We start from the raw sequence: 24,425 nt of genomic DNA on the forward strand, positions 1-24,425 counted from the left end.
TGTCTCGAAGATGAAAAGTTCTACATGCTTTCCTGTAGTTTGATTACAAAATCCTTTTGATGGCTGTAAATCTAAAATGACTTAGATGTTTAAAAACAAAACAAAATAAAACAAAAAAAAACAAAAAAGAAAAAAAACCCAACAACAATTAAAGAGGCTGCTTTGAAATCCCAAATGACCTTTATCTCAATCAGTGTCCTCCTAGAAGTCATGAGTCACACGCTGTGTGTGGGGAGGAGGTGGCATGGCCCTGCCACGCTTTTGTAGGTCAAACCTGGCTTACTGTACCATGGTTGGATTAGACTTAATTCTCCAGAAGCCAGTCTGTCTGGTTATAGCAAGCTAGTCAGAGACATTAAAATGTGCTCAATAGCTTGTCAGGAAGGAAATATTGTGCCAGCACAAAGGACAAAGGACAGGGATTGGATGCTGGGGAGAGAGGGACAGTGCCAGGCCTGGTGAGGGAGGTAGAGATATCAATGATGACAGACAGCTGCTAGAAGAAAAGAAAAGACAGGGTGGCATTCAAGTTAAGGGGACAGCTAGCACCCAGGGGACGATTTCTCTAAGTCGGAATACTTTGAGGCAAATCCCTGTGTAATGGTAGATGCTAGAGGTCCTCCTAAATGAACTCAAGAATTTCTGAGAGTTGCACTGAGCTCCTGGGTGTGGGTGTGGCTTCTTCCGAATCCCATTTAATGAAGGTTTTCAGACACCACCATGCCATTAGGAGGTACTATCTAGGGTGAAGAGACCCCTTGTGATTTGGAAGCTAATCTGTGATATCTGGCAAGGAACTTTTTTTTTTTTTACATTTAGCATTTACCCATTACTACATTAAGGATATCAGAAGACCCTAGTGTACACTCAGCTGTCACACCATCTTAAAAGGGGTTTATTTGGGCACAGCAAACTGTTTCTAGAATTGCCATGGCAAAGAGAACACATTTCCTTATCCACACAAGTAAGAGCCCAAGCTAGTAGCAATAGGCTCTGCAGCTAACCTGGCCTTCCATAGGGGGCAGTATCTAGCCATTTGCTGGGAAGAGAGTTCTGTGTGTGGCTAATTTCACCCAGGATTGTAGGTCAGTTCTGGGTGCCCACATTCCTGATGATTCTCCCCAGCTTGCCACTGGGAAGAAGACTCCACTCTCATCATCTCTACTTGTGGGACCCGGAATCAGAACCTAGACACCTCTCAGTGCCCGGAGGTGTTTGATAAGTACAAGAACAAGACAGAGCTACAAATGAAGTATAGCAGGGTGTAGTAAAGAAGGGACAAAGAGATCCTTCCTTCCCAACCAGACACCATCACCTAGTAGTGTAGCAGCAGTTATGCCAAAACACCCCAGCTTCACCAAATAAGACTGTGTCTGTGCATGTGAGATTTTTATCTAGGGAGATGTTTGGGATGATGGAATGGGAGCTTTGGTATGGTTTCTTTTTCTGGTAAAATTGCTAACAATATCCGTGAAGGATTCATACCTGTGACCACCTTTTCCTTCTAGCCACTCACTCTCCTTTATCACCTGGGCGACCCTTGTTTCAAAACCCCTGGGAGCTGTAGCCTAAATGAGCATGTGGCACTTTGTCTGATGTATGCTCTCTCTACTAGCCAAGCTCTGACCTCTAACCTGGGCAGGTTTCCATCCAATCTGTCAATACCTCACTGGCCTGGTGACCCAGCAAAATATTTAGCTTTTGTTTAGTGAGTTACTGTGAGTGTGTGTGTGTGTGTGTGTGTGTGTTAGTGCCAATTAGAGTGATGTATCTTTTAAAAAATGTTTTTGGATACATGGTGGTCTGAATAAGCCCAAGGGATTTCTGATGTGATTTATGACTCACAGAAAAGCCAAGGTCCCCTGCCGGGTTGCCTGAGTTCTCACAGTCTTTCATTGCCAGTGACCATGGAAATGTGGGCAGAGCTAGGATGGGAGAAAGAGAGGATGGGCCAGCAGGCCAGTGAAGCAAGTTAGCATATCCATGGATTCTCACTTGTGAGTGCTTTGAAGTTGAGTCACATTGGGCAAGCCATCAGCTTATTGTCAACCACCAAAGGAAATGCTCCCCTAGAAGAGGGGAAATGCTCCCCTAGAAGAGGAGAAATGCTCCAAACCAGTCTCTGCCTGAGTTCTTCCTCTTTAATGCACTCCCTTGGTTCAGTCTGAGGGATTCTTCTACAACCAGAATCGGAGCTTATGAGTGCTTGGCACAGAGTCCTCATGCCCTATAGGATGACAACTAATACTCTGCCATTTCTCGGAAGTCCCATCACTTGGCCTCTGTAATATTGTCATCTTTACCATTTCCTTCCTCTCTTTGTAGTTCCCAGCTAGACAGAGCTGGCTTCTCAAAAGGTCATCATTACTTCTACCTTCTGGTATGGCACCCCATTCCATTTGCTCCTCAAACCCTTGACTCCAACTGTGAGTCAAGTGGTTGACCTATGACTCCCATTGACTCAGCCAAGATATATGCACTCCTGTCTGAACTGGGTCCAGTCAGGTTCAGTTTAAAATCTCCCCTTATTATCTCAGCCTCACCTGGTGGCCCCACTGAATGATACAGGAGCCTAGCTTACTTGATTGCTTCCTACATTGACTCTGAAGCATCTTAGAGAAGGTAGCTTTCTCTTGTGTGCCACTGGGTGTGCTGTGCTAAGAATTGTCTGGCCAGGAGTAGGCTCTCCAGAAAACAATGGAGTGAACATGCTAATGATGCATGCCCTGTGCATCTGCATGCCCTGTGACTGCATGGCTGGCTTGCTATGGGTATCCAGAGCAATTGATTACTCATTTATTCTTTATAATCCTTGTAGGAGGCTTTGTTTCTATTGTCATTTTCTATGAAGAGACCCAAGGCCAGAGGGCTAAGTAAACACACCTCAGGTCACACAGCTGACAGTGACAGAGCTGACACTTCAGAGGTGTCAGATATGGCTCTGCTCTATGAAGAGACATGTGCTGAGGAAGATTTTTGTTCTAACAAGATGCCCATGTTATTGTTGCCCAGTGTATAACTGAGATGTGTCATGATGGTACAGGAAGGGAATGATGGCATGGAGGAAAGGCTGAGTTTATGATGATCAAGTCTTTTAAGAAGTAAGTACCTTTACACACACACACAAATGAACAAACGAACGCACACGCGTACACACACAACATGCTATTTTGGTATTGGGCAGGGTGAGCATGGACACACTGTAAGGGAAGTCTAACCCATATTAATACTGAACCTGCTATAGAACTATGATTCACATAGTGACAAAAGTCTTCTCTGTGTCTACCCCAAATCTTCTTAGAGTATAGCTGGAAACCTGGAGGTTCATAGAGAATCATGTCACTTCACTGTTTCTGATTTTCAGGACACATGGTACTCTGAAAACCTTCATATCTTGAAAGTGGTAATACCACTTACGAATGTCTTACTTAACACTTACCAGTACTTCAAATGAATGCCTTGGCCTAATTGGTTCCTTTTTATCTGTTTAGATTTCCTGTTCCTGGGGGGTGGAGCACCATTCATTTGGGCAATTGTCTCTGCTTGGCACTGTGTGCCAAGCCAGGTCCTGACTCAAGATAAAATGACCCAAGAATAATTTAGCAGAATAGTCTTAGTATTTTTGGTACATTTCAGAATGTGTGCATGTATGTGTGCTTGTGTGCCTGTGTCTGTGTACGTGTGTGTATGACTGTGTGTGCAAGTGTATGTGCCTGTGTCTACATGTGTGTATGGCTGTGTGTGCATGTGTTTGTGTGTGTGTGTGTGCATGTGTGTGTGTCTGTGTATATACGTTTCTTCTAGTTGATGGCTTAGCTTTGTTTCTTATGGAACATAGACTCAGCCCAGCCTGGTATGGACTATATACCTTGACCATGTAGACTTTGATTCTGTTGTCTTTGGATCCATAGTACAATCTGGATGTGAAATGGCCCCACAGGCTCATTTCAAAGGTGTGGTCCCTATCTTGTTATACTATTTTGGGAGGTACTGGAGACTTAAAAACATCAAGTTTCACTAGACAAAGAAGGTCACTAGAGGCAAGTTCTTAGCAATCACATTTGTCTCCAACCCCTTCCTCATTTCCCTTCTGATTCCTGGCCACCATGAGACAGGCAGTTTTGTTCCCCGTATCCTACCACCACCATGGTCAGCCTCATCACATGAAACAACAGAGCCAGCTGACCAGTGATGCAAACCTCTGAAACCATGAGCCAAAATACTTCCTTCCTTCAGGGGTTTTCCTCAGTGATTTTTGTCACAGTGCTGAAGAGCTAGCTAACAATTGTAATGCCACTATGTTTGTGTTAAATGTCACAAGGCTTGCCCTTATGAGCCTCTCAGCCTTCCAGAAAAAGATGAGTATAAGAAACAACAAATCCAAGAACTTATCCCAGCACTCCACCTGTGGAGCTGTTAGGCCAGATCATCTTGCTGTCTCTGGATGGCTATTACTCATGTACAGTTTAATTTAGTGAAAACCTCAGCTATAAGCCAAAGACCTGCTACAAGGCACTGTCCTACTCTGCCAACCAATGGAGGGAGGAGGTGAAGGACAGTTGAAAGGGACAGGTGAAGCTGAGAAGAACTCAATGTGAGCGCTGACCAGATTGGACAATTTCCTAGCCTGGGTAATCTAAATGTTTGGATGTTTTCTTTCATCCAGTGAACATTCAAAAGCAATGCAGAAGTGGTACCTGGGTTGTAGTTTGGAAATATATTTGCTTTCCACATGGTCAGTAAAAGCTAAGAAAAAATTTAAAAGCAGGCTTCTCCACCAAATGCAACCATCATTTTAGTGGTGTGATGGGATTAAATAATTGTGTCCCCAAAGTCCGATGTCTCAACACTTTTATTTGCATTCTTTGGGTCTTATCATTCAGGATTATGTAAAAATGACAGCTGCTTATAATTATTTGGGAGTTTGTGTTGCAATAATTAAAAACATCTGCCTTTATCTTTCTGCTACCAAACTTAACCCTGAGAGGTTGGGTCTACTGAACTTCAAAGAGGGAATCAAGAAATAAAAGAAAACTCCACACATTACTAACAAATTTTTAGCGATTCATTTAAATGTATAACCAGTTATTCCAACAGCCTTCAAACCCTTCATTATCTTTTAAATATATATAATTTGGGACTGCTAATTAGATAGCAATTTAATGCTCTCATGGGGATTCAGATGCAAGGTCTTCCTAAAACGTAAACGCAGAGGGATAATTGTTGGCACTCACATGATTGAATTCTTCAGTTATTCAAATAAGTGTACATGTGCACTCACACAGTGAGAGTATTTGAATATTCTACCCTCAAACGCAGAGGTAGGTTTTACAGGGACCTTTCATCTTAGGAGGATATGGCTGGGTGATCTAGTTCACTCAGCTTTCTGGAGAGAGCAGACAGGACCCAAAGGAGAAGCCAAATTTCATTTGACCATCTTCCTCTCCACCTCAGAGGCAGATCGCTCCTGTTCCTCTTTGAGGAGAAGCAAGGTTTCCTGAAATCTGCCATTCTGAAAGCTTCAGTGCTTGCCTCTCTGGCTTCTCTGCACTGGTCTGTTTGCTATTGTCTTTGTAATTACAACCAATGAACAAGTACAGAGAGAGGAAGAGGAGGTGAGAGTCTCACTCTGCCTTAAGTTTATACTTCACTGTCTTCCTAGCCTATGAAGTTGGCCCTTTAAATTGTATAAAGATGTGCAGCCCATGAAGCAGCATGATTGATCAAGGAGATGACATTAGCTGTGATAGAAACCAGCATGCAAGTCTCAGCCTGGAAGCGTGGCTAGGGTTTGCATTCCTGGCCCAGGCTAGTAGCTAGCAGCTGAGGCTCATTTCCCTCACTAGGGAAAGGAGGTGCAGACAAATCTATAGGAATTTTTAAGAGATCATTATTCAACACATTGCCTGTAATTACATTTTGATGAGCTTTTTATTGCTAATTTATCATCCAAGATGGGGCATTCTAGATATGAAATTAATCTAGTAAAACAGAGGTCAAAGTGTGCTGAGTGTAAAGCAGAGTATTTGGGGCGAGGGGGCAGCAAATTATTTCACCCAAACATAAAGCAGCAGAGATTCCCATCTTTAAACCAGATTTTCTTCTGGTGCCTACTCATGACTTTTAATACTGCCTGATAGGCTTAAATATAAACCTGAATCTCAGAGCAAATGAGCAGAAAGGGAATGATGTAGGCACAGGTGCTGGGAGCCTGGGTTGGAGGGAAACAAGTGTGGCCAGGCTGTGTGTCCACAGAAATGCTGGGGTGGGTGCACCTAGGGTGGCATGGCACTCTAGGCTCGATTGGATCGCTTTTAAAGAATAATCAGCACACTTAAGCAGACCTCAAGACAAGCTCAGTGAAATGTTTTTCCTTCCAGAGCTTGAGAGACACCTTCAGAGACACAGCAGGTACATCAACAGGCATGGAACCACTGGAGGAAGTAGAGCTTCATTTTGCTGGGGGAACTATGGGAACCCAGCATACACCCAGGAGCTGGGTTCCCTGGGAGATGGTGGCTTGTGTCCTGCTGTGCTTAGAAGTCTAGTGGGATGTTACGTTTCTCTCACCACACGGGCCTTTGGTGTGCCTGGGACCAGAAACTCCAGACATAGAGTATAACCTTACTTGGGTGCAGGCAGCTGCGATGTATACATACACAGAATGACAGGGACAGAGGTAGGTGTCAGTAGCAACTGCATCATCAGGAGCTGGAAGTGCAAGTAAAAATGTGTCCTGAACCTGCTCTGAAAGTCAGTCGTCCTAAACCCATGGTTAGATCTCAGGTACTTTGGGTATCTCTGGGCCTCAGGGTCTTTGCACATGCATGCATGGCTCAAGCTTGGCATGGCCCAAGCTCCACATTCTGGATAGAGATTTATCCTTTACCTTCCAGATGTCAACTTACAGTACATGGGGAAACTAAGAACACTATCTTTGAAGACCCAGGTGAGCAGCTTCTCCTCCTTTCTCTTTCTTCTCTCATACACTCAGTGAGTTTTTGTTGTTGTTATTGTTTGCTTTTGTTTTTGCAGAACATATTCTAAATCTATCATGCATTTTGTTTATCTTCTTATTTATGAGCTTAATGACAAAACATATCTCCTCCATAAGAGGGCAAGCACCAAATATCAGGGGATTTTGGTTTCCTGGCTTTTAGAGGAGTGCACAGCTCACAAAGGAAGGCTTGGGAAGGGGAAGCAGAGAAGGAAGCATCTAGTAGCAAAGTCCCTCTTCTGGGCATCTCATGAGCCCTGTGTTATTCCTAACCTCAGCAAGGCAGCAGCATAAAACTGTGAGTTTGTAGGCTGCAGACCACCTCTCTGCAGGCTTCCCCAGCTATGTGATCCACAGGTAGATACCAAGCACTTGAATATATGTCTGTCAGTACTACTCCTCCTGGAGTCTGTAGTATATAATTTCACTATGCTCAGTCACCTCTGTGTCCAGGTCTTCCCTTCATATTTAGTTTTATTCGCCTTCTTCGCCAAGTACCTCATCAGGCCTTTATGTGTGAAGGTGAATGGAACGGAATCTGATTAGTGTCCTTTGGTTACTTGCACCGACTGGCAGATGTGTTTAGACATCTACCATGCAGTAGGAACCCATACTCTATGGTCCCTATGAGAAACCTACCAAGATGGGCAATACTGTAATTGGGCTAGAGTGGGTGGGGCTGTGAACTCCCTGAGAGCAGGTATCAAAGTCATAGCAGACAGTGGGATTTCAAGAACACATAGGTCAGGCTGCTTTGGTATCTGCAAGCAACAGATACCAATTCTTAAATGTTTACCCAAAGGGGGAACTCATTGGAAGAAAATGAGGAAATATATTTCCTACTGTTACTGTCATGAGACATAAATTAATAAACAGCTAATGAATAAAAAAATGTGTAAACGGTCTTTCTCTTCTCCCTTCCTCCTTCCCTCCCTCCCTCCCTCCCTCCCTCCCTCCCTCCCTCCCTTTCTTCTTTTCTCTTCTATTTTTTTTTTTTGCTTTCTTTCCTGTAAGTGTAATACTTTAAGAGAAATAACCTGGCTGGTCCTACTTCTGTATATTTTGTGGCCCCAGCAGGGAGCAAGGACAGAGTGAGTGAACTGACAGGGGATGGAACACCATGAAGCACCCTGTAAAGCTGTTGGGTAGGATGTCAGAACCTACAGTAGTTGTGTGGTTCCCTGAAGCTGAGAATGTTGGGAGACCTTGGCTCCCACTCTGCAGGAAAGCGGGGGAGGTGCAGCTACAGGAGATTGGGGCAAGAGAGCCACTGAGAAAGACAGAGTCTGTGGTTTTAGCTTTGGCACAGCCAGTCTGTCCCCATCCAAATCTATGCTAGAATGAAGAACAATCTCTGTGATCCAGCAGATCAGCATTGGGGGACAAAAGGAAAACTCGGGACAAAGGAAAAGGAAGCACTCACAGCTTCAGAAATGAAGGAATGAGATGATGACAAATCAGGTCCATTGTCATGTCTGACTTCAGTGAAGACTGCTCTAAATGTACCTTCTGACAGACATGGTTTTTTTGGTCCAAGGATCAGACTTCTTTCCTCTGCAAATATTTAATTACTTTTTCTTTAAAATACAACCACATATGGTGGATCCTCACACTCAGGTGGCCTCTCTGATACATGCTAACAGGAAGAATGCTACTGGAACATAATGAATTAGTCTGGGTAGGGTGCTCATCATTAGAAGGTCTGGCTTCTGACATCTTTGGTAGTGTTTGCATGGTTGTCACTGGTTCCGTTTGCTTGCTACTTCTAGCATCCAAGGTCAATATTAAAGCACATTACACATTCAAAACATGGTATTGACTCCCACAGTTCATATACTACCTAAGTATCCAAGTTCCCACCTCGTCCCAGGACCAAGAATTTGTGGGCTTGAGTCTTGGAAGTTAAAGTTTCATCATTCAACCTGGTAAAATGCAAGTTCTCCCAGTAAAGTCCTTTATTCCTTAGATCAGAAGCTAAGTTGGAAAATTCTCACTCAAGTACCCAGGCTAGGCAGTTCCCAAAGTACCCATGCATTTCAGCAAGAAGCAGACAGGGACAGATGCAAGACTCTTGTGTCCCCATAACCAAATCATGTATTTCAAAGTGAGGCACTGTGATCTGTGGAGAGTTTACAGTCTTTTTTTTTTCCCCTCAGCGAACACAATACTTTGAGCAAATATAATTTTGAGGTATACATTAATTTTTTCTCTCTTAAACTAGAGTGGATTTAACCAGACCTAAGTAGGGTTGCTCCTCATCCCTGCTCTGAGACTATACCCTGACCAGCAAGACATCATTTGCTTAGGGATCAGCACACAGCAATGTCTGTGCGCCACCTACTGGGCAGTCTCCTTCAGTTCATCAGCCCCTGGAGAGCGGAAGCCAAGGAGGGCTGAAAAGAAACTGTATCACTTGCATAAAGGTTTATAATGCTAGGCTCTACCACATACTCCCCAATAGACCTTGCCAGCAGAATGTATCCTTCTGAGACAAGATAGAAGCCATTCCCTAGCTCCCCAGGTGAGCAGCCTGGGAAGCCCTCTCAAATTTCAGGGCAGCCAGCCTTGAGAAAGGCAGAGCTTTATCTGTACAACCATAGGTCTTCTTAGCCATTCATGCTGTTGCTGTTGGCGAGTGCTTTTACGGTGTGATGAGCATTTCCTAAGCTGAAACAGCCTTCTAACTGCCCAGGACTCATTCACCACTGCCATGTTTGATGGCAGCAGCATCTGTGGGATGTCAGCAAACAGAAGGTCAGGGGGCAGAGGGATGACCGACCGGGGCAGAAGGGCTTGACAACCCACACATGCCTCGACATAACAAGGAGTGAATGCTTAATGAAAGCACATGTGGTTCCCACATTTCTCATTTGCTGTAGGAACACAGCACCCAGCCTCCCATCATCTGCATCCTCTTTCTGACTCTGTGGTAGCAAAGTCCACAGCAAAGGGCGACAGAGAAGCTAAACTCACAGACACATCCTAACAATAAGTGACCTAGACAAATGGAGGCAGGTACATGCTGGAGAGCTTGGACAAAGAACAGGGCGTCTCCAAGGTGGCCACTGAGCTGAGAGCTGGAGGAAAAGCTAATCACACGCACATATATGAAATCAGATTCTGGGCAAAACAGCTGGACAGGGAGAGACTTGGGTTTTTTTTTTTTTTTTTTTAAGGAGGAAGCAAAAGCTGGGGAGAAGCCCAACTTTATAAGAATCTCACTTAAATACTACGCCACTTAAATGGCGTCTGTTGTCATGACCCCTTAGAAGACCTCCAGACAGTTGCTGGACCAAGGAATGAACTCTAACACTGTCTCCACCTAACTTCTGCTTCACCAGCTATTGGAGATAGCGTCTAATTAATCAAACACATATCCACTCATATCATGAGAGTATACACTCATTTCCACAGGACAGAACTAAATGACACATTTATTAGCATGTCTGCCTCTTGCTTCATGTACATAATAACCTCCTACAGGGTCCCATCTCTACCCAATGTACAAGAGCAAATGGGGCTTAGAAGAATGACCTGTCTGTGAATCTCTAAATATTATGACATAGGACAGGCTGGTCAAGGGCGACACAGGGATGACATGTGAGGACTTGGGCTGCAGAGCCCCAATGGCTGGAGCAGCTGTATTTGTACTGCAGAAGGTTGGGGGACTATAGAGTTATGGGAGATGGCACTGTTATCTGTAGAGTTTGACCTTGTTTGAAAGTTACCCTGAATTTTCCACATGAGCATAAATAAATTTGCCTATAAATATCCTGATAGGATAACCCAAAACCCTAGCATATCCCAGTACGGATAATGCCTTCCACGCACTGGTCACTGCGACAGAATTCGGTTTAGGAGGTCCACATGGTTTAGGAGTAAAGCCACATGTCTGATACAGTCTGTGCTTCCTGGCCAACAGAGAATCCATCTGCTCTGGCTTCCAGCCAGCTTCTTGTGAATTCTAGCCATCCCACTTCCTCCTCAGAGGCCAGACAAGCTCAACTCGAGAGGGGGTGGGTAGGCATAACTGACCACTGTTATCATTATTATTCATTTTCTCATGCATGTTCTCTAGAAACTTCCAACATACCCATTCACATCTTTGGCCAGTAGAATCTCTGCAGCTGTCACAGCTAGCTGTGGGTCTTGAGAGGTTGAAAATATCGGTCCTAAGTAAGACATGTTCTAAGTGTCAAATCTATCCAATTTCATAGACTACTAGAGAAAGAATGTGCAATGTTTTATTAGTTACTTTATATTTATTATATGTTAAAGCACCAATGATTTGGAGACAAGCTAAAATAATATCCTTAAACTTAATTTCGCCTGTGTCCTTTGCTCTTTAGATGTGGCTACTGGAAAACTTTAAACAACACAGGTGGCTCATCTTGTGGCTCACACCGAGTTCTTGCTGGACAGATTCTGACTATAGCTACACCACAATTGCCCTGGAAGTCATCCACATCCACTCTCCAGCCACTCTGCAGCCCACTTCCTTAGGAGCCAAGATAGCACATGAACATAACCCATCTGAGGGCATCTGAAGGCATCTGGTCCAAAGCTCCTGGTTCAGGCACTTTCCACCTTTGTGATATGGAGAAGGTGACATCCCTCAGTGCCTTAGCTTTCCATGGTGATACTTTCCTTATTCACAGAGTGCTTCCGGTAATCTACCCACTATGCAAAGTTGCCCAGGATAATATCTAGAAATACACTTTGTCCATCCTCCACCCTCCCAACCTTCCAGAGCCCCTGGACTCTTTTAAGGTGCTTATCACCTATGCTCACCATTCTATCTGTCAAATGAAAGTTATGGCCTGTGAAAAGGACCCAGAAAGGTGCCCTTCCCATAGGTAGGAACCAGCACATAGCCAGAAGACATACTAAGTAACAGCCACACTGGCAGATAGACCTACTGTTCTTAGTTCTTTATATTCACCTCTAATCCCTTCTCATCGTATCTTCCCTTCCCTAAAGCAAAGTACAGCTCAGTAACTTGTGCAGGCTTAGCACGTAACAGACCTCCAATGACAAGGAAAAGATGATACATTACCCAATCTCAGTAGTCTGTCTCTCATCGCTTCAACAATGCTCCATGTGACTGATCAATACCTTTCCATCTAAAATAGAACCTGGGGCTAGGGGTGTGGTTCAGGTGATAGAGAGCGTGCCTACCATGGGAAAGGCTCTGGGTTTCACCCTGGCACCACATTAACCAGGTATGATAATGTGTAACTACAGTCCCAGTACAGGAGAGGTGGAAGAGGAAGGATCAGATGTTCAAAGCCAGTCTAGTGTCTATGAGAACATATTTTTAAACACATGAAAGAAATGTAGGGGTAGAGGTAAGAGACAAGATATATAATATAATTCCTCCAACATCCTCCCCTACCTCCTGGGCCTCCAGACAGAACAGACAGCTTTGGGCTGACTTCAGCATGAGCTTTGTAGAAATGAGTCCCAGATTTTGTGGGCCCAAGGTTCACTGTGGAATCCTGTCATTGCCACAGCTACATCAAGGGACCTGTTTTGTGTTCCCTTGAGGATCTCACCAGGTCCAAATTCCAGGCTTCCTTGGAGGGAGTGTGGAGGGGGTCAACATAAATGTCCCTATCTTCTATAATACAGTGGCAGACAGATCACCAAAATCTAAACTAAACTAAAGGTCATGTTAAAGACAGCCAATTGCAGACTGATTCTCCCTTCATCCCCTAAAAGAAAAAGATTTCTATTCAGGGCTCAACATACTAAGAAACATCCTTAGAGAGAAGGAAAACCAAGACTATGAAAATGAAATCCAGGAAGCACAGAGAAATATTTTTATCCTGGCTATAAGAATGGCGAAGGCCACAAGGAAATGCATAGGCCTGCACTCCACAGGAGACATCTCTCAGGACCTGAGTTTAATCCCAATTGTACTGGGTTTCCACATCCCACACCAGAACCAGGAGCTGGCTCTGTCACAGAAGGCCTTCTGGTCTACTGGAAGACAGTTAACTACTTTAGCCCTCTATGCAGTTCAGGACAAGTCTCATCCAGAACCTGGCAAGGACCCTTCATTTTGACATCAGTGAAGCCATCGGGAAGTGACAAATTGGTGGCAAGGAGGGGTGGCGAAAACTGGAGCAGGACAGGGGCAAACTTGGTAATCATGAGGAACTGTGACTTCTGAGTAAGCCTGGGTAAGACTCCTGGTTTTGGAGACATTTCATGATTCACACCCAAATCATACAAGATGAAAGAAAATACTGGATAAAACCAAGCTAAACATGAAGTTGGGGGGAAAGATTTTATTGGACAAATTAGAAAAATATTGGTGCTGTGCTTTAGAGGAAGCCACTTCTTTCGTCTGGCTGCAAGGGCAGGAACAACCTCAGTGGCAGACAGAAGGAAACATGGGTTGTGTGAAGAGAGCTCTTCCCACCCTCCCTAGGCTGGCCACAATCCATGCGCACATTCACCATGCTAATCTGGGAGCCTTGGCCAGAACAGAGAGGAAAGTCCATTTATAATGACTTCATTATAAGTCTGGGCTTGAGAGGAGGCGAGTGGGGCTTGGGTGAAGATTCCTTGCCTGAGCCGGTCAAAGAAGCTGCTAACAGCTGTCTGTTGCTTGCTGCACTGCAGAGCCCAGCCAGGGCAGATCTCTGCATAACAGTCACCAGAATGTTAGCACATTCATAGGATCTTCTTACAGCCTCCAAAAGGGAAACTAAAAATAGTGGGGTTGAAGGGTCCTTTCCTTCATCTTCTGATGACTGACTACATGCTAGGTGGGCTGGCAGGAAGAGGATAGAAAACAGAGAGAATGAAGAAATCAACCAGGACACCTGAAACCAGAATATTCACAGACACTTCACTGTATGGCTTCTAGTCTTTTTCTCAATGTTAATTGAGAAACAAACAAAAGACTCCCCAACACACACACACATACACACACACACACATACACACACATGCACAAGGCTCACATGGAGCTGCATAGCACAATTGTTGTCTATACTCTGGATTACAGTAGGCCAAAATTACTATTCAACAACAAGAAGAAAATACCCCGAAAAAACAAAAAATAAACAAAAGGTATGTGTGCACCCATTATGCACATGGGCCAATGCTTACTTACCGGGATAACCTTCTGAAAAATCAAAATGTGTTCTGAACATACAGGAATCATCTGACACTATTCTTCCCAGACTTTAAAGTGGCCAACCCAGGTTGCTGCAGATCAACAGAGCCAGGACAGATGGGATGCTGAGATAACTGCCATCACCCCATGACATCCTGGAACCTGTAGCACTGCAAGTTCTCTGACTTAACATTCTCCCCTTTACCCTGACAACAAAGCCATGATGTGTATGCTATGATTAAAGCAGTGTTATCAGGGGAAGGTGGCTCTCAGCAAGGCCATGTGACTCATTCAGACAGCTGGGACAAGAAAGGACTACCTGTATGAGATAGATCTCCTTCCACTTAGTGGCTCCTTCACTTAGAAGGAGAATGAAAAAACTCACACAGAATCATCCTATACTCAGTGGGCATACATAGATAGGCTGATTCATGCAATCCCCAATGGTAGCATGCCCCCAAAACCTCTCCTAAACATCTGATGGCCTCAGAGTCAGTGACAGATGAATGAGACAGATGGTCCATTGGTCTGGCCATGCCTTGTCATGAGTCAGTTGCAAAAGATGCATCTGGTTTGTGATTTGACAAGTGAGCTGAAGAGCATTCTCTTAGACTGCTTCACATATGGAAATCTGACCCTGGCCATCACTTCTGAGAAACCTACTCATCCCAGCATCTGAACATCAGCAGGAATCACAATAACTTGTATGTGTGAACGTCGATATGACCAGAGTCAAACAGTGCTGTTTGTAGTGACCTGCTTTCCCAGCCTTCCAGCTGCCCTCCCAGTAGACACAGATCCAACAACAAGCTATTTGCTCTGTAACTGGGAGATATAAATCCTTAGGGGGACATGGGATAGTCTTATAGAGAACAGCGGTTCCCACTGCTGTAGAGACAGGGAAGCCACCATGGTGACCTGTGTGAGCCATTTCCTTCCTCCTTCAAAAGCTGATAAATAGGAAGTTAATTCATTCCCTGGCAGAAGAGTCAGGTTTGATCATGCCCCTGCCTCTGATCTGATCTAGTTTGGAACATATGAGTACCAGGAACCCATGCTTAGGCACACCAAACTTACTCAATTGTCAGTACTCTGCCCAGTCAACTATCCCACTTGGCAGCTTGGGGTGGGTCATGCAATAATCTTTTTAGACTCAAATACGTCTTTAGACTTAAAATACTTTTAAAACATCTGTGGCTTTTTCAATCAGACATTCCAAAAGCTCAGAGTTATAATTGAAATCAGTTGACCAGTTAATTCGGTCTTTTACACACACACACACACACACACACACACACACACACACACACACGACTCTTCTCTCTCTCCCTCTGTCTCTCTCTGTCTCTCTCTGTCTCTCTCTGTCTCTCTGTCTCTCTGTCTCTCTCTGTCTCTGTCTCTCTCTCTGTCTCTCTCTCTCTCTCTCTCTCTCTCTCTCTCTCTCTCTCTCTGTGTGTGTGTGTGTGTGTGTGTGTGTAAGGGCTGCAATCAAATATCACCATCGGTTCCATCGGAAAGCAAGCATTTGGGATTTGTGTGATGTGGTCATGACTCCATTAATACCAGGGAGATTAGAGCAAAGCTGGACGCAGATGATGGGGCTCTCACATGGACGGTTTCTAAACAATGATGCAAGTGAGAAGAGAATGAATCCCCACAGCACTTGGCTGACAAGCATTTGGAGAGTTCTCTGCTGCTCTGTTCTAATTGTATTGAAAGGGACAGAGACTTCTACTAGGGACAGTATTGTTCATTTATGTGCCTCTGTCTATATATGTGAATTGCCAGAAGAATGACCTACACATTCTCAACTTAGAAGACCCAGTTCCTCTTAATACCCATGTCTTTTTAAAAATGAGCTGAAGGCACATAAATCAAGGGAGCTGCCATTCTTGCAGCACATTCTAACTAGCCCAGAATGACAGACAATGCCACCCTATCAACACCTCCACTGGAGACACTGTCAGTGGGTTAGAGTCTCTCCTCCTTACCTTCCTTTTCCCCTTCCTTTTGCATCATGGTGGATCTAGGATCCTCAAGGCAAATGCTCCACCATGAGCCACACAGTCAGTCCTTTGTACACATGATCTTTCTACTAAGTTGCCTAGACTGGCCTAGAATTTGTGATGCTCAGTCATAGCCTCTTCTGAAGAGCCTGTCTGTCCTCTGGGAGTCAGTTCTCAGTGTTTTCTGGATGAGTGCTCTAGGCACCTTCTTCATGAGGCTCCAGCTTCATGAGACAGACCATGGACTATCTTAGATTGGCCTCAGACCACTTCTGGACAAAGGGGGAAAAAGGCATTTTTTTCACTCAGATGCAGGATATAGGGAAAATCTTAGGTGTTTTCTTTTATCTAGAAAGGTGTTGAATAGCTTCTATGAACACTAAATTTCAGCAATATAATTGGGAGGTGAATCTTAATGAAGTGAATTTTCAGAGATCTTGTATCTGATTTGTTCTATTTCCAGTAAGTAGGTCTAGGAGATAGAGTATGAGTATTCATTATAATGGATTTCAAACTGTATGGAAATAAAGAAAAAATCAAAATGCAGATAGATATCTATTAATATAAATAAATGCATTTAGATATATATGGCTTTACACATAAGAACATGATAGAAATTGAATTGTTTTTTTTTCTTATTATTATTACTGATGCACTATTGGTCAAAATACTAGTTTGAAGCTATGCTGTCAGCCTCTTTGATACTATGAACCAAGCCAGTTTCAAGTGAAAACTGATGCAGGGTACAATCACTTTAGAGCTGAAAAGGCAGGAATGATGCTTCTCTTACCAGTGGCCTGAGTTCTGGGTGCGTCAGGATGTATCCATTATTTGTGATGGCAAAGGCGTAACCATGAATTCCTAACTGTAAGGGGAAAGCAAAAGAAACCTTCATTAACTGACTCCCGGGCGGATTCACAAAGCACAAAGCAGCTGATCTGAGTAATTTACAGCTTAAACTTGGCATTCATAACCCTTATCAGTACAATATTTCATTAAAATGAATTCGAGGCACTGATCCTTGACATTTGGTGGAAATATGGAGCCTGTCATAGATAAGCTTGGCAAACAGCACAATTTGAAATGTCATATCCCCACACTGGTACCCTATAGCTTTATTTTTATTTATTTAAAACAGAACAATTACTATTTTAGAAAAAACCAACAAAGTCATGTATATTTCTGGAAAGGGGAGCATGTCGAAGCAAACAGAATTCTTGTGGCTAGGGTGTTTACTCTCTTATCTAGATAAGAAGAGGTGCTCCACACTGCCTTGTTCCCTAGCTTCCTACTGTCCCATGCTCACAGGCGCCATGTTAAGTTCCACTCTCCTTCTCTGTCCCCTCCATAATCCTTAAGGTGTAAAAGTGTCCCCTGCAGCCCATGCAGGGGCTGTCCAATCCCTTTATATTCTCTCATTTTTACTGTGGTTCCAAAGCTTTTCCAAGCATGCTCCCATCCACACAAAGCCTGGGTAAATTTCTATGCAGAGCCTCTCGCTTAATTTATGTTTTCTGACTACATGGGACTATGGGAAAGAGTTGGAGAGCAATGAAATGTTTTATTAGCTTTAAAAAGTATGTAATCAAATTTAACACTGCACTTATTTAAATAATAATCCCAGCTTTTTGACAATATTTCTATTACACACTTGACTGCACCCATTGGCTACAATAAATTTACCTACAAATCATTCATGTATTAAAATGGCCTCTGGCATAAAACCCATACTGATCCCTCTCTAAAGAAAGAAATTGTAACCCACTTTTGCCAAAGCAGTGAAAAAAAGAGGGGAGAAAATTTTTTCTTTTTGTCTGAGGGATCATTTCACAGTTCTGAGCCTTTACTTATTTCTCCTTTAAATTCCCTGCCACTCACAGTCTTGAATATGATCCTATTAAATGATCCAGACAACAGAGTTTACAAACCAGGAGTGACCCTGTCTGCCTGTTAGCTTAACGTCAAGGTGATATGAAATGAACTTCAGAGAATTTAACACCAGCAATTAAAAGTTTCCGTTGCATTACATAAAGCAAATATGCCTGCGGTCGTCAAGGGCAACAGACATTTCTCCTGGACTTACCTTGCACAGCAAGTCTTAATAACATTCTACTTGACTCTAATGATAAAAGTATATTTCATTATGCCTGGAAAGATAAACCCGAGATTTCCTATCCTTTGAGATGTATATCGTCTCTTTCATCTTGTCTCCTGGAAGAATGTCAGACAGTCAACACTGCATTAATTATCGTTATTAAGTCTTGGTTTAATACAGGCTGGAAGGGTCAGGAAGGACTCTGGGAGCCTGACTTCTTCCATTAAAGGCAAGAGTGGGGTTTGACTGGAAATTCAAACTCAGCATCAGACCAAACAAATGGTATTTTATAGTCAGCTAATGTAGTCAGTCTCTTCCAACACAGCTGACTGTGCCTCTTGCTCTGCTTGTGGCTCTCAAGAGAAGGTAGATCTGGATGCTCTGCTCTTGACTTACATAGCACTTTAGAAGTGATAACCATCACCTATGAGGGTATTATTGATAGCCAGGGCATCAATTATTAAATGTTTGCCTCCCTCCACCAGAATATAAGAGCCGTGAGGACAAACATCAGAGTTTATGTTTCAAAATAACCAGAGAGGTGAATGACATAGGAAGCAGAGAGGGAACACAGGGAAAGAAGCAATATGAGAAGAAGAAAAGAGAAAGAAACAAATGAAATAGAAATTGGCAAGGGTTCTGCAAGCTGAGCCCTCCTTTCTACTTCCTCCCTTGGAATGCAAGGCACATAGCCTTTCCATGCCAACATCCTCTAACTGACCACCTGCTGTCTCTGCTGCCTGCTTATTGCCTGCTCATGCCTCAACCCACTAGACTCAGACTCTACTCTCTCACCCCCATTTGAAGACACCACAACTGTTCTCCATACTTGCTGGTGGCCTCCTGACAGCTGGAGGCTATGGCATTCTCCTTTTGGGTCTCCTGGTTTTATGAACTGACAGACACTACAGACACTTCTTCCTTGCCACTTCCTCAGTTGCCAGGCCCTACCAGTTTTCTTCCATTTTCTGCTTTGTCATTCCTCAGGCCATGGCTCTCCTTCAGATTCTGTTCCCGGTAGTTCCTATTCTGACTTAACTCTACTTTCCCTCCATGAGCCTCAGCAGCCATTTCTGTTGTAATTCCAAGGGCTCTACTTCCCTGGGCTCTCCCAGTCAGAGGTAGTCAATGCATCCAGCAACTGTTGGTTCTTGGTCCCCCTCCTGACAGAATGCTGTCTTTCTAAGCTCTTTCCGTTCTTGTCTCCTCTGGGTGTGTGGCACTAGCTTTTCCCAGACCCCCAGCTAGAAACCAAAGCATCTCCTTAACCTGTTCCCTTTACCCACAATCCTCCAAACCAACTAATCATAACATTAGGTTATGTTTTCCCTATGACATTCTTCAGATGCAAGCCTTTCTCCTCATGTTGTGATCATGATATTGCTTCAAGTTTCCAAAAATGGTTAGAGCTGATCTCTAGGCCCCAAAGACAGATCAAAGTCAAAGGCAATTCTGACCATGCTCTCTGTGTAAAACTTACAGAAAACTTCTGTGTGTGACTAAGGGCCCATGTACCAATCTGTCTGGAGCTGGTTCCTTCCTAAGTATCCACACTACCTCTTTTACCTGTTGCCCCTCAGTATTCCTGGCAGCAGCAATCCACTACAGTACCCTTTCCAACACAGGCCTTTCCTTGGGTACCAGCCTTATGTATCCCCTTGACCTGAATTCTTACCTACTACCCTTCCAGCCTCAGGACTGTCTCCTGCACATTTTCTGACTGTTCTTGCTTCCCTCATTTCCACTCCATTTTTATAACCATGAGAATATTTTCATTTTTACCTTATGCAAGGCATAAATATTCTACCTATACCTTCTTGATTCTCTCCCCTACTTAGGTCTCCTTCCTTCCTCTGGCTTGCTCTAGAAAGCATCCAAGGCTGTATGTCTCCTGGGAGAGGGACCTATATGTAGGAAGGAGCTCAACACTCATATTTGACTTCTGCAGCCTTTAGTGCCACATGAGATCACAGCAGGCACTCAGTTAAATCCACATGTGTTTTAAGCACTTATCATTTTATTCAAACACTATCTAAATGATCTTTAAAAATGGGACCAAAGTAAACACTAAAAATGAGCCAAGAAGAAGCTGATCCACTACAGCATACACAGCCAGCCCTTCTCAAACCTGTACCTAACTTTTCCTGACATTCAGAAGCTACGGAGTTAAACTCCTTCCCAGGAGGATGTTCTGAGGAAACTGCACTAGAACATTGTGCCTGCTGGTTGGTGACTCTTGGAGCTCATCTGATACAGCTCCAGGAAGAGAGACTGGAGATGGATTTCTCTGAGAATCAGAACTTCATAAAATGACAATAGACAATGTTTGCTTTTGGCCACAAATCAATATGCTGACGAAATCCCTAACTCTCATTTCACTTGAAACACAGCCAGTCTCCCTGTCCGTTTGCATGTTCAGTCCCATGGAGTAACAGGGAACAGATTGGACACAGGACCTTCCAGCACAAGGAGCTGCCAAAGAGGCCCTGGATCTACAGCTCACTATCCTACTCCCCTGGAGACCAGGAGCTGTGCAGCCCCCTGTCCCTGGGAGAGGAGCATGTCCTTCCAAGCTGAGAGCCTTCAGGCTAATGAAGTGAACCCAATTATAAAACGGCTCGTTATGGTAACAGAGGCCATGGTGTCTGGAAATTATTGCTGGGGTGTCTGGAATTCTTAATAAAAATTATAGGAAGTCTGATGGCTTGCGGGGAAATATATGAAGCTTGGGGAGGAAGAACAATCCTTGGGAAAATCCCAAGAGCTAAGAGCTGACACATCCTTATAAAGTACTAACCAGGAGGACCTGTACAACTTAGATCCTGTTCCCTGGAATTTCTACTTCTCTCCTGTCTCTAGCTCTAACTGGTCAATATGCACACCTTTCCCAAAATTCTTTATGGAAACAGGAGGAAAAGATGCCTTAGGTCAATGTGTACCACACTTCTGTCTCTAGGATCCCCACCAGTCTCAGAGAAAACACAGAATTCCCAGAGATGCTGGGAACTTTCCCCCCACTGCTCCTCCCTGGTCTCTCATCACGTCACACTGTGTTCTGTTGATTTCTTTCTGTGTGAGTGATGTTGAAAAGGCAGCCATGCATGTAGAGGACTTTGGATGACACCAGCCACATGGTAAGAACAATAAACATACTGTTTTTTAAAATTATTTCTATGGTTTTATTTTAACTGTGTTTTAACAATCATGATAATTGCTTTCATCATTCCTAGTGATATTGGGGCCCTAGAGGCTAAAACCGTGGCTTTACTGCTTACAAGCTACAAAACATGGCAGAATGGTTAAACTTTCTGTGCCCTGGTTTTTTGTTTTGTTGAGTTTTTTGCTATAAAGTTGGGGTAGAATGGTGCCTACCTTTTATTAACACATCTTAGTCCATTTCCCGGTAGAAGACATTTTGAGAAACTGACCCTGAAGGTAATTGTTGACATTCCATTTTTAATCCATTCTTCCTTGACTCATCTTGATACATTTTGAATAGTGACCTAGTGCTTGGGTTTCCACATATCCTCACGAAAACCAGAACTTAAAATTGATTTGAAACACAAGTGGATGCCTTCCGTTAACACTAGGCACCTGGTTATGGGTGCCAAGGTCTGGGGATTTCAACAAAAGTCCTCTTTCTTCAAAAGCTATGAAGTCTTCCTCTATCCATGCATGGCTTTTATTTTCTGAGGGTCTATCATTTTTACTTCTTGATTATGTGGGGATGGATCAACTAGAAGCCCCACTATGGCTCTGGAAACCTAATCCAAGTTCTCGGAGTCTAGGTGTAAGATGGTGGCTGTCCCCCTCTTGACAACTGTGTAGCTCTTACTATTTTCTTGTTGTATCAGAAGATTAGTGGACTGGTGCCTGAGCCAGTTTCAGCAAACCAGACAAGGAAACAAAGCAAGCAGCCTGGCAATAAACACTAACAGATTCCTGGTCTGGCCTCACTCTTCATAAAAGCAGAGGGAGCATTTGCCAGTCAGAGTCAGTCCAAATCTGGGTGGGTGAGTTAGTCTAACTGGGACTGATGAAGAAAGAAACAGTGAAGGCCTGGAAGGTGGGTGAAGCCCTATGCCCAGTGGACCACCAAGACCTTCAGTGCACTCTGCCGTTTCCCTACTCAGGGACCCTTTGGCCACTTCTGTGTGATGGTACTGAGCCTTGAGTGTACTGGCTCCTCCCCATTATTGATTTGTTCTTCTCTCCACCAGAAAATGAGAACTTTCTTAATGGGAATTCAATGATCTTCTAGACCATCTCTTGAAAGGCTAGCCAATAATGTCAACTGTGAAAGGAAAATACAGAAACCTCATCAGAACTCATGGTTTCCACATGAAGCCTTTGCACTGAGGTTAGAGGAGGAAGAAAGGAAGCAATTCATATTAATTAAGAACCTACCAAGGAACAGTACAGATGACACACAGGCAGGCAATAGTCTATGATGGGTTCTATATACAGAACCCAAAAAGCAGGTGGAGTCTAGAGCCAGACTATGAAATTAAGGTTTCTGGTCCCTTTGGCACTGACCATAGTGAATTAGTATATTACCTTGTATTTGGGAATGGTCTTCAGAAGCTCTTTTACTGGAACATCTGTGCCAACCACACCCAGAAGAATGCCCTTTGACCTCTGTAGAAAATAGACATTAAGCAGAATACAATAGGTTACTGTCTGATGCCTTCCTTGAGACCATTAAGTCAGAACTCCACAGGCCTCTTTTCATTCCACCCTCCCCCTGAATTATAGCTAGTCAAGAAGGGCAACGTCTCTGACCTAACAGCAGCATACTGGTGCAGAGACATTCTAGTGTTCTGCTTCTTCCTGAAGACTGAAACATGGTGTGTGCGAGTCTAGAAGTTTCATGTCTAAGGACTCAGATTATGAACCAGATTATAGTGGCATCTGTTCGATTCCCCTGGCATGCACCGCCATCCGGTTCCCACAGAGAGAAAGCCTAGTGGTCAGAGAGAAAGACTTTTTCTGTTATTTGTTTGTTTGTTCTCTGTGTTTTATATTTGATTTTTAGCAGCATTATAGAACAAGGCTTCCAATTCCCAGGGCAAGAGGCCACTGTGATTTGTTGAAACTTCGAATAACAGAAAGGCCGTTAGGAAGAACATACAAATTACTGCTGTCTGTTGCTTTTTTGTTTGTGGTATGAGTAGCGTTATGGCAAATTCACACCCACTCAACTTCAGAATCCAATGGCAGTTGGAAAATAGGATTTTTGTAGATACCATATTGTATTCCAGCAGCCAGAAATAACAAGGAAGCATGTTTCCCTGTTCCTTTAGAGGGACCATGGCTCTGCAAACATCTTGATTTCAGACTCTCAAGATCCACAACTATTTGGTACAGCATCTCACTTTACATTACTTTGATACCTCTGCTCCAAGAAATTAAAGATAACTGAGGAGAAGTGCAGCCACCACAATCAAGAATTGTCTGGGAATTTTCCTCCTCTAGACATTGAGTTTCTACATCTTAGAGAGGAGGGGCTAGAGATGCTAAGAACTCTGCCCATCTTCTTATTTACACTGGACTCATTGGTCCTCACAGTAGGATGAAACAGTGAGGATAAACTCACATACCATACAGTATCCTGAGGAGGAACAAAGAAGCCATCTTTTTTCTAGTGCTTAGATGCAAAGCTATTTGAGAAATAACGCTCCTTCCCCCCAACCCCAGCACTAGGATGAAGGCACATTGCCATACTCACAGTTTCGTTTTGCTTACTAAACACAGGCATGGCCACTGTGGTCATCAAGACGAGGCCCTGATCATCAGCAAGCTGGATGGAGACAGAAAAGGCAGTTATTGGACACCGTGCGGATGCCTCAGAGTAGAGGCCTCCTGTTGACCAGTGCATCTTTTCTAGCCAAAGGCTGCTGAGAGAGAGCCCTTGGGATCCCTTGGCAGGGAGTGAGCATGAAGGCTTTCTACCTGAACTGCAGTCCAACAGTCTCCGGCCCCAGCTGGAAAACCAACCACCGTCAGTCAGTCACTCCAGCTGACACATCTGCGCTCACAGCTTTTTTTGCCTCAGATGAACCTCATTTGGATTTCAATGATTTGTTTTATTACAACACATTCATTTTACTGTTTTATTCCCCAGACATTTATGTTGAGTATGTGAGCTAATAAGTCTTCTGATAACGTAGGATCAGAAACCTTGGACTTTGGCGGGGC

At 43.7% G+C, this 24,425-nt stretch overlaps 1 protein-coding gene across 2 annotated transcripts in view; it reads right to left on the reverse strand.

The window, feature by feature from the left end:
• The window catches only part of Cacna2d3 (calcium voltage-gated channel auxiliary subunit alpha2delta 3), a 793,771-nt gene that overhangs the window by 176,325 nt on the left and 593,021 nt on the right, over nt 1-24,425 (reverse strand). For both annotated transcript variants that reach the window (XM_028754076.1, XM_028754077.1), the window contains 3 exons: nt 23,956-24,027; nt 22,785-22,865; nt 16,923-16,997 (listed from right to left, as the gene is read on the reverse strand). In XM_028754076.1, the coding sequence (XP_028609909.1) occupies nt 16,923-16,997; nt 22,785-22,865; nt 23,956-24,027 (228 nt within the window). The remainder of the gene's footprint in view (nt 1-16,922; nt 16,998-22,784; nt 22,866-23,955; nt 24,028-24,425) is intronic.

This window comes from Grammomys surdaster, unplaced genomic scaffold (genome assembly GCF_004785775.1).
Source record: "Grammomys surdaster isolate TR1022 unplaced genomic scaffold, NIH_TR_1.0 125979, whole genome shotgun sequence".
Classification (NCBI taxonomy): Eukaryota; Metazoa; Chordata; class Mammalia; order Rodentia; family Muridae; genus Grammomys; species Grammomys surdaster.